We start from the raw sequence: 11,207 nt of genomic DNA, 5'->3' as shown, positions 1-11,207 counted from the left end.
AGACCTTCGGATGAAGATGGAATTTCAGATGAGGATGGAACTTCAGCAGATGATGGAATCTCAGCAGATGATGGAATCTCAGAAGAGGATGCAACTTCAGAAGAAGACAAACCCTCAGAAGGAGATGGAATCTCAGACGAAGATACAACTTCAGCAGATGATGGAATCTCAGAAGAAGATGCAACTTCGGAGGAAGATGGAATCTCAGAAGAAGACAGACCCTCAGAAGAGTATGGAATATCAGAAGAAGATGCAACTTCAGATGAGGATTGAATCTCAGAAGAGAACGGAACTTCAGAAGAGTATGGAATCTCAGAAGAAGATGGACCTTCAGAAGAAGATGGAACTTCAGCAGATGATGGACCTTCAGCAGATGATGGAATCTCAGAAGAAGATGGAATCTCAGAGGAAGATACAACTTCAGAAGAAGATGGACCTTCAGCAGATGATGGAATCTCAGCAGATGATGGAATCTCAGAAGAGGATGGAATCTCAGAAGAGGATGGAATCTCAGACGAAGATGGTCCTTCAGCAGAGGATGGACCTTCAGCAGAGGATGGAACCGATGAAATGGTGGAGGCCGGTGCTAAAGTAGTCGTTGATACAAATGGTGAAGAGGACACAACTTCAGAAGACAGACCTTTGGATGAAGATGGAACTTCAGATGGGGATGGAATCTCAGAAGAAGATGCAACTTCAGCGGATGATGGAATCTCAGAAGAAGACAGACCCTCAGAAGAGTATGGAATCTCAGAAGAAGATGGACCTTCAGGGGATGATGGAATCTCAGCAGATGATGGAATCTCAGACGATGATGGACCTTCAGCAGATGATGGAATCTCAGAAGAAGATGGAATCTCAGAAGAAGATGCAACTTCAGAAGAAGATGGAGTCTCAGACGAAGATGGAATCTCAGAGGAGGATGGAATCTCAGAGGAGGCTGGAATCTCAGAGGAGGCTGGAATCTCAGAGAATGAACCTTCAGAAGAAGATGAAGCCTCAGAAGAAGATGAAACGGATGAAACAGTAGAGTCCGGCGCTAAAGCAGTTGTTGATTCAAATACTGAAGAGGATGAAACATCAGAGGAACTTGGGACAGTACTAGTTGATGGAATGACACTGGTAGAAGGAACAGCGCTGGAAGATGGAATAGCAGTGGTCGATGGAGTGGCACTAGTTGATGGACAAACAGTCGTTGGTAGGACAACGATTTGGGTAACCGTGGAACTAGTACCTGTAACAAATCTTGTTGCTGTACTACATTCAGTCCATGTGCTAGTTGTGGTGATTGTAACAGGCTTTTGAACACCATCACCATCACCTCCAGCACAACCCCTCACTGGAGTCAACCTTGTAATTTCACGTGCACCATCTATGCCTCTACCTTGACAGACAACTTTTATGTCGTCAACAACAGTGTAAAATTTGTAGCTTTGATCAAGCTTATTGCTGTAATCCGAGAACCAAAAACGCGAGCCTGCTGGAATAGCGCCGAATTGGACAGTGACTCTTCTCTTGTTTCCGCTCAATGTTTTCGAAGTAATGGCCAAGTTGTTGTATGAAGTTGGGAAACCAAAAGAGTTGAATTGGTTAGTGTAGTGAGCCTCAACATCTTCAAGCTTGAGTTCATAACCGAAGTCTTCAATCTCAAAGGTGAAAGTACCACTGGAGATGGCACCACCTCTACACAACTGTGCTGGAGCAGCGTAGTAATAGAAGGTGTCACCTCTCATGGTAATTCTGGAAATGAATTGACGTCCACTGGTGTTGATACCTGAAAACGAGACATGGGAGGTTAGATCACCGTTGAGAGTGACGCCGTTCGAGCCAGCAGTCCATTTTTTAGCACAGTCGATGGTCTCTGTTCTTCCACCAGCGTCGAAGACAATGAGGAAATCAGCAGTACCGGAAAAGGTTGTGTATGAGGAGAGATCAGCAGTCAAAGTACAGGTGACGGTAGTCTCAAGGGATCTTCCACCCGCATTGTCAACTTCACAAGAGGCAATGACTTTATCATCACTGGTGATATCAAAGTAAGTACGCAAAACACCGTTGTTCAGAATTCTCACTTGATAGACATATGGCATGGTCAAACTGAAGGTATCACCAGTGTCGATTTTGCTTGTGTCGATGGTCCATCCCACTTCGACGTCATACCAGTCAAAAGGAATCTGTGTCGATGATTGGTATTGCCTGGACTTGGCGATCCGGTTCACTGAGGTGAAAACACCATCAACCTCTTTTGCACACACACATGATGCTGCCAAAAGAAAGGTGGAAAGCACACTTGTGAGAAACTTCATACTCCCTTAACCAGTGACTCTGTGAAGAAACAGAAAGGAGTCCTCTCTGAAACATGAGGAAACTGAGAAAGATATTGGAAACTTATATACTATTTTGGGAGTTTCTGGAATAAGAAACGTTCCAATGAAATATAGAATGTAGCTAGCAGTTATGCATACGAGATGCCCAATAAGGACCCAAAATCACGATGCACATTCTAGAGCCCTACATCTCCAACTTACAGCATGGAACCCTAGATATGAGAAACACGGGCTGTCAGATCTGACACTCGACGACCGGAATGTGCATAGAAGCAGGCGCATCTTCTCCCTTCCCATGTATGGTGGGCAAATGTAACGAGAAGATTTCTTGTGAATGTACATAGAGGCGTGTATTATACGCAATTTCTGCATACCCGAAAAACATGAATGAAGGCCAATGTATGGGATACGTTCTTTGTTTGCCTTTTATTGTAACAAATAAGGCATGCTCGGTCCGTATTATATGGATTTACACTAGGCACTGATGTTCTGGAGGACTATGAAAGTAAAGCAATTACCACATACCACGCTTGTGAGGCTGTTTGGAGAAGGTATTTGATTTTTCACACGGGGAATCATACGATGCCACAATGCTTATCAGCCTATAGCTTCATTGATGCCTTTACCCTCTCTGGACATTGTTTCTTTAGCTCCTTGTGCTTTAGACCCTCTATTTCTATAGTACTATAACCTATAAATGGGGCACACCAAACGCGTGAGAAATTCGAGGCTGTGTGATCTGACAAGCAAATCTAGGAGGTCAAGCTCAGCTTTCAATTGGCTCAATACCCACAGACTATTTGCGCCCGTAAAATTCCCGCAAGTACTTCACCGTTGTATCAGCAATGCAAGATTAACAACTTGCCATGTCTATCACCAGTTTTGGAACCCGTGTAAACTTTGCGCATCATATTGTAGGCGAGAGCATGTGAGGTTCAGTACAAGCTAGTGCGCTTATTAAGAAATAGAAAAGACGAAGAATGTGTGATCTACGGAGCTAGTTTAGGTGGTTTGACTATTGAATCTCTCTCTCTATGGGCACAACCAAGGGAGAATAGAAATCGTTCGTTAAAAGGTTTGCCGACGATCGATCCGAGGTTCCTCATCCGATCAAAAAACGGCACTGAAAAGAATTTTGCATTATGCAGAAGATGCCATAAGTGAGACAAAGACGTACATCGCCAAACATATGTAGTATTTCCCAAAAAAATGGTGCAGGAAAGGTTCTATTCCAAAAAGGGAATTACAATTCTATTGAGCTGTACATCACACACGGCTTCTTTTCATATAAGGATTGTATTATGCTATGTCCTGTTAACTCTGTAAGCTTTATGAAGTACAAGATAGCCGGGAAGCGCATTCTGAAAGAATATGTTTCTTGTTTATTCTAGTACAAGATAGCCGAGAAGCGCATTCTGAAAGAATATGTTTCATGTTTATTCTAGCACAAGTAATGCGTCACACTGTGTAAGTGGAACTAAGTGGTTGGTTACCTGTTAAGTGTATTAGATGTCCAATAGGCTGGCAATAGACGTGTATTAAATGAACCAACAACAAATGGAAAGGCTGGGGACAGCTCCCACTACTCGCTGATCGACGTTGGCCCCTTTTGAGTATGAAGTACTGAAACCTTGAACACATTCTCTTCTCTCAAGTATCCTGCTTTTCAATTGAAGGTTTCCATGTTGAACTTTCCACACTGTCGCTGTAACTGAGCGTCTCTTTGGGGTTATTTAGAGAAACAGAAAGATGTGTATTAGTATTTGAATTGTGATCTTTGCAGCAAGTTCGTTGGCGATACATTTTGTTGTAGTTTTTGCATTGTGATTTTGGTTTATTATGGCTTGCCTAACAAATGCAACTGTTGGGCTCCAACACAAACGAACAATACGGTATTACCCTAAACTTACAAACGTAAGCACGCCTTGTATGCGAAGTCACAGTCTACGATGGATATCTGTGGAATGTGATATCTGCACATTATATGTGAGGCTTTACACTTCACAATGTTATGCTCGCGGAAAATGTCCCACAAGACGCCTTAGCAAATTTGTAGTCATCACCAACCTTCCAGCACTTTCACTACTACGCAACTTAAGGCCTACGCGCTCAGTATCATAGTTCATAGGAGTCTCGACTGAACAATTATTGTCGAGTTTTGATCATTAATGGAAATTTTCGAAGTAGATGGCTCTTAGTACAATTGTTGGGTTATTTTTGAAACTATCTGAGAAGCTTTGCGACTAGAAGTGGTTGTCAGGAAAGCCAACTACTATGTGCTTGGTATCACACGTCTTTAATTTCCATACTCTAGCGTTTAGCTCACATCGCTCGATAATATATGGAAACCGTGGTTTTTGTCGATCAGTAAATGCAGAAACATTCAGTTGATGTTTGAGGATTTTCCTGGATTCTCGTTGTACCCTGAATGTTCCAGCTTTCGACAATCGGTGGTATTGACATGCCCAACACTAAGTGAAAGTGGTGACTATAGGCCAGAATGAGCAATAGTGCAAAAGAGGGCAAGTGTTTCGATCATCCAGTTGTTCTGATGACGATACTTCGTACAATGTACGTATGTATTGCAGTTCCTATTCTACTTTTGTCTAACCTCAATCACACAGACTGCTAGAAACAACGCCCAAATGGAACTCTAGAAAAACGGCACATTTAACTTCATGTATGTATCATCCGATGGTGGAGCTCAGCACGGAATCAAGCCCTTAAAGCGTTTTACTAAGATGCTCTGTGGTTATCTCACAGCGAGAATATGAGGCAGACGTGTGAAGATCTTCAGCACGCATAAGATTAGGCAAGTGCGGCAAAGTTCAAAGTTATGCCTGTTTGGCGATCTGAGCCTGAAACCCAAATGTATCTGCAACAACGCATAGTGATACATTCTCCCTCCTTTATGTTGACGTTTCAAGCCAGCTACAAAAAGCATCCCTCAATGAACATCAACATTTACTAGACATTGTATGTTGAAACGCGCTTCTGGAGGTATGTAGTACTGAAAAAGAACTGTCATTGGAAGATTATTCTTTTACTTACATTGAAATCTGAACTTCTTGTTTATCTTTTTGTTGAACTTAATACGGTTTAATCCCCAACCTCGTATAGCTCTTAAAAATCCTTAACCCTAAAGGCTTGCAGCGTAACTAAAAGGTCGGGCACAGCTCAATTGGACTTTGACAACTACTTTCTAATCTGAGGATTGATAAGAGAGGATAATCTCTAGATTAACAAACCAATGCTGTTTCAGGAAGCACGATATTGCAGCCTACAATAACCAAGGCTTCCCTCAAACCCTGCCTTAAATTGTGTATCAAATTCGCAGGAAGTATTTGAGAACTACAGCTGCTTAATACAAGACACCAAAGCGAGCATTTTGCACAACTATGGCCGTAATCTGGTAGGCACTGCGTAACGGTCGCTGGGTGGCTATTGGGTACAATGGACTCATTCATAAGGCTTCATTGAAGGGGTGGATACCTACGGCTAAATCATGGTGCAGGACGGCGTATTAACAACAAAATAAACGCGTTTGTTGATCGTAGCAGAATTTCTTCACGCGAATGGCTTGCCTGGTACTTGCTGCCTTATGCAATAATATGCGGTATGTTTAGTAGTAGTGAGCAGGAATGAGGCAGTAGCAGTTTGTTTCTATGGATACAGGAGGGAAACAGCCGGGCTCTTCTGGTAAAATATGGTTGGATAATACAACTGAAGAACTATCAAAAGCACATTGATCATTATAGTGTTCTGTGATGAGTCTGTACGAAAGTTATCTTATGTTGGATGCAGGTTCATTTTACCTGCCTCAGCTTCTTTCATAAGCTTTTTAGTCTTGTGATTGCTCTTCTGTTCTGACTTCCTCGGCCGTCCTCGTCCTCTCTTCTTCTCAGCTGCGGAAGGAATTCTATTGGAAGCTTGTACGTTTCCCTGGTTGTTCTTGTGTTCTCTTTGAGGTGCTACAAAGTGTCGTGATGATCTTTTAACACTTGCACTGTCTTCAGTAGAACCTCTTTGTTGAATTTCTTCACCGCTGGCCTGGAAGTTTGAGACGCCGTCTTCCGTATGATACATCTATTGGCCTTTAAAAAACAGCTCTGGTATCTGAATCCTGATGGGCAGTGACTGGAGTTCTTCTTTCTACTATCTTCATAGAGCACCTCTTTGGCAAGTCAGGGCATTGATGGGATAAGGGGGCGTGGCCGTTGAGGGCCTTCTCATCTTCACACGAGTAATATGAGGACATTCGAAGAATGTATACGCTTGATTATGACAATGGGAACAGCTGTACGTAGACTTTTACTTCCATTTTCACCTCTTTTGATATAGTGCAACGTTTTTCAGTAACAACGGCTCTTCAGAGTTGTAATTGATGATAAACATAAGCACGAACGTTGACAAACGAATCACGTCTTCTCATCTTCTTCTTCGCATAATTTACAACACTTTTGAAAGCTCCTGAAGAACCAAATCACAGTCCCACGATACACTATGCTTGTGAGTCGTCATTTGTGTTCCAGGTAGGCTCCTATTAACAATTACACTAGTCTCTTTGCTATTTAAACAAGAAGAAGTGATGAAATTTGTTGAATACAACAAAGAGCCATAGTTTTGAGTATCTCGATATCTTCCGGTTCTTCCATCATCATCAGGGTCGCTCGTGTCATTCATTTCATCTTCATCTCCAATCTGTCTCATTTTATTCCAATCAAATGTCACAGACTCTGTGATTTTCACCTTCTCACACTGCATCAACAGCACTTCGATTATGAGATTGGTTGGGTTCAATCGTCTAAATGCGTCCATCCCTGCATTCAAAATCTCACAATGGTTGGATGTCACGATATCAAGCATTGGAGTCACCGAATTGTAAAGTTGAAGACCTCTAGCACAGTCTTGCGTGTTGGAGATGAGATTATAAGTACTGTTGACTTTGTCCGTCTTATGCCTCTCAAAGAAAGGCCCCTTCATTCTTTCTTGGATTGGTGGGACCTTTTCTGGATCAGATTCAAATATCAACCAGAAAACTCTATGTTGCATAACCCTTCTAAGCTTTACGATTGTGTAAAGGAAGAGATTTGTCTTGACATGTTTGGAGCATGCGAAGCTCTCAATCAGAACATCATACTGGGCTTCCAACACATCTAAGGCCTTCTTGATACCGTTATCCTGATCTGATATAATCTGTAATGGGGGGAATTCTCACGTCACTGGTACTATCATCGTGTAATTGCAGAGATTCTCGTAATTTCTTCCAATGTGATCCACCATTCTTCTTGGAAAATGTGTACAGGAAGGTGAACCATTCTAATACACACTCTACGTTCTTTAAAAACATCATACTCAGAGGAACAAGTCTCTTGGAGCCAGGCTGGCAAACAATAGTGTATAATGTAAGAAAATCCTCTTTGTATCCCTGACTGTTTTATAAAGGCAAATGGCAAGCATCTAATGAGAGTGTTAGTACCAAACTTTCATAGAGTTTGTCATCAATTGAGTTGGAGAAGTAGCCGCACTTGATTTCATCCTGTGAATGGGATATTAAATGGAGTGCTGAAGTCAGCTCTGAGGACTTTACAGTAGCTTTCAACCACTTTGTTGATTTGTCAGCGCTGAACTTTAGCTTCCTGTCACCCACCTGTACAGTCCTCTTCTTATTAGAGAGAACTGTCAGATTCTTCAGCACCAACTTTTTACCCTGAGAGTCTGCTGCAGGACTATCCTCAGATTGATCACTTATGGCATCTTCCAATTGTTGTAAAATGTTGAATTCGACAAAGAGTCTTCTCAAATCACTTAATAGATTCCACATATTGAAAGAAAGGCTGTTTTCAAGATCGTTTAACAGCTCAATTCATGCTTGAAATGATGGTTTTATTCGTTTAGATGTTCCTTTAGGATCCTTTGCTCTGTCATTGGTGAAGCTGGTATTTTCTTCTTCACACAAGCGAGCATATTAATCATCCAAGGATATTGCTGAACAAAAAGGCTCTGGTCTGGTAGAGACATTATGGTTGAAGATGAATTACGTTAGCTACGCGTATCTGTTGTTTGGTCCATTGACTCGTTTATTCTCCCTCTTGGAATTTGTTTAGCGTCGGCGTTATTGTTTTGACCACGAGGTTTAGGTGTGGTGTGTAGATGAAAAGATTTGGGACCACAGATGCCAATGGTAATTCACCTAATTGCACTAAATTAGTAGGGTAAAAAGTTCAAAGGATCCATAATATTTCAAGTTTCCAATAGCATTATCAGAGATTTTTAATGGAAAAATGGGAATCTTATATATATTCCTTTTTTTTACTTATACATGTTCCAGTTTATATTTTAGTTCAAATTATTCCTTTTCATTTTCTTGCATTATTCTTGCATTTTCTTGTTAATTCAAGAAAAAATTGTTTCTTATTATCCAAAATTTAACAAGGACTTCAGGTATATACCGTAAAAACTACATACTAACAAAATCAAACCTTTCTACCTCTCCAATCATTCTATTTTAGCTAGTTTTGCGAATGCTTTTGCCTAGTAATTTTGTACTACATTTTATGCTGTTTTTCGGACACCTAAAGCGCGATGGTCACGTTTGAAATGGCTCAACCTTTTGCCTCGACAGTGGAAAAGAGATATTTAATGCCCTTTACAAGTTGATCTGTAGTGCTTCGGTATGATGAACACGACTTGGACCTTCGCTAACGTTCCGGTAAACCTCAAACTAGCGCTTCCTTCGCAATCAACTTGTGCTGTGTGGTCTGCTTGGTCCCTCAGCTTAATTAGGATGATGATTTTTTGAAACTCACGAAATCAACGCCTAAAGAGTCTTCGAAAACTGTAGTGTAAGATTTCGTATATGTCGTTACAAGCCTGTGTATGGCGTGGATAGCTAGAATGGTACTAATCTATGTCCTGTTAGTATGGAAAAGAATTGTCTCGTCCTTTATTTATTAAAAGAGGACATCTCAAAGATCGAAAAACACTCTTGTACATAGTATTGATAAAAGTGAAGCCACCTGTAGATCTGTCTTTTATACGTACTGAAATCGAAGTATGTTCTGTTGTTTTTGCTTCTGCCCACCAAGGCAAACTCTTTAACCTCTGGTAATGAAGAAGTACTATGTGCTGGATTTGTTGGTGCTGTCGGTTCAATATTGATAGACTCAACAATAGTTTCTTCCCTGGTTAATCCCATCTCTGTTGTTTCTTGTTGAACAATTTCTCTAGCGATATATAACAGATGTGAATAACGATTGTGTTGAGAGAGACAATCACCAATCTTGCTAATGTAGTCATCAAGTTTATTAAATTCTTCATCGTTTTGAAGAACACCTCTAAGAAATTCAAAATGACGATTTGTAGCTAATCCTGGATCTAGTGTATAAGTTTCTGCAAACTTCTCTTGACCATTTTCTTGAGCTATCATGCCACCAAATTTATGGGAAAGCTTATCCAAGCAATTCAAGAGTCGGTATATAAGATGATAGAGATTAGTTCTAGTGTATGTTAGTCTTAGGGTTTCTTAATTTTGTTTCCTTGTTAAGATATAAGCAAATTAGTTCATTTTTCTGAATTACACAATACAAACTATGAATGGTTACTTCTCAAGCTGTATTGAAGATGACATTCCCATACTTTGCAGCTCTCTTAGTTGGAGTGTTGGCTAAAGTTTGATATAATTTGGGGAAATATGAAGGATGGCGTGCTATTTTTATTAGTATCATTCTATCAGTCTCATTTTAAATAGTAGATGCTCATTCATTCTTTATTGAGGAAGCTTTTATCTGCAAATGATTGATGGAATAGCACCAGCTATTGCTTATTAGTGAGTAAATGTATCTTAGAAAATGTTCTAATCCGAACACTTAATTTTGGGCCATGTTGGTGTATGGACAAAAAGGGCCCTACCAAGAGAACTCACGAGGATGAGAGCCTCCTAAGGCTGGAAGACTATCTTAATATATCTCTCTGTTGTAATTATGACATCAGTTCCGGTGACGGAATGTTCATCTATGCGTTATTCGTAGTACAAAGATGTGTATTAGTTACAAAAGCACTTTTGTGTGATATGTTTGGTATTTATCTCAATTCCTCTCTTTCAATCCTTCTCTCTTTCTACCATTCAGTCCTTCACTCAAGTGATGTATCCATGACTTCGATGGTTGATGGGGGTTTCGCTCTGAACGATGAGTTTCCAGTTAGAAACATGGACATCTGACTGGTGGGACAGGCTCCAGAGTTCTTAGTGAGACCCTGTTGCAGAATGATCACACGGTGAAAGTCTGGACAGCTTTAGCCTGGTGTGGTTGCTCTCAAGCATGGATGAGGATACTGGGATGGTCACAGTGAAGGTGTGGATGGTTCTATAACTGAGTACTGCTACGATGTTGAAGATAGCATGCGAGTGCTGTTATATTCTGGTCAAATTGACAGCACTGCTGCTACATTATCGTCAAGGAGGTACTATTAGCACAGAAGCAGTTGTTGAAGATTGTTGGTTTATCAGGTGCTGTTTCCAGAAGTCAGAACGCTGAATGGATGTGTGGGTACTGTTGATTGGAAAGGTGAGCCCCATATGATGCTGTGCTCTGGTCAAGCCAGCACCATATCGGCAGGCTTCGCTGACTTCCACAATGACTTGCCTATGTTTCAACTGGCGTCGATACAGGACTGAACACCTGTCACTTCTTAGTCTGGTGCTGTTGACAGAGTCAGTTTTATATAGCGAGGGCCACCTGGAGGGATTACGTACAGATGCAGTTGTACGGTATCCACCATGGTTTGGGCCATTGTAGTGTTTCGGTACCTTTCCACCCACCCAGTTGGTAACCAATGCTACCATGCTCCTCGTAGATCTCATAGGACCCTTCAGCGGGCTCT

General features: G+C 41.2%; 3 protein-coding genes across 3 annotated transcripts in view; all 3 read right to left on the bottom strand.

Annotated features, from left to right (window-relative positions):
• CYBJADRAFT_192285 (uncharacterized protein) overlaps positions 1-2,311 on the bottom strand; it is a 4,676-nt gene extending 2,365 nt beyond the window's left edge. The window contains exon 1 of the mRNA XM_020217437.1: positions 5-2,311. Within this exon, the coding sequence (XP_020068023.1) occupies positions 5-2,303 (2,299 nt within the window). The 5' untranslated portion in view covers positions 2,304-2,311. The remainder of the gene's footprint in view (positions 1-4) is intronic.
• A 4,462-nt stretch (positions 2,312-6,773) lies between these two features.
• On the bottom strand, positions 6,774-8,148 carry CYBJADRAFT_175499 (uncharacterized protein; the record flags this gene model as incomplete). The annotated part of the gene is made up of 3 exons (XM_020216711.1): positions 6,774-7,520; positions 7,655-7,784; positions 7,853-8,148. 3 exons carry the CDS (start codon positions 8,146-8,148, stop codon positions 6,774-6,776), a joined length of 1,173 nt encoding a protein of 390 aa, XP_020068022.1.
• Positions 8,149-10,743: 2,595 nt separating this feature from the next.
• CYBJADRAFT_169737 (uncharacterized protein) lies at positions 10,744-11,205 on the bottom strand. Its single transcript, XM_020215909.1, has one exon. The coding sequence runs from the start codon at positions 11,167-11,169 to the stop codon at positions 10,780-10,782; it is 390 nt and encodes a 129-aa protein (XP_020068021.1). The 5' UTR covers positions 11,170-11,205; the 3' UTR covers positions 10,744-10,779.
• Positions 11,206-11,207: the final 2 nt, after the last annotated feature.

This window comes from Cyberlindnera jadinii (assembly GCF_001661405.1).
Source record: "Cyberlindnera jadinii NRRL Y-1542 unplaced genomic scaffold CYBJAscaffold_22, whole genome shotgun sequence".
NCBI classification, from domain to species: domain Eukaryota; kingdom Fungi; phylum Ascomycota; class Saccharomycetes; order Phaffomycetales; family Wickerhamomycetaceae; genus Williopsis; species Williopsis jadinii.
This window is presented reverse-complemented; position numbering and strand designations above follow the sequence as displayed.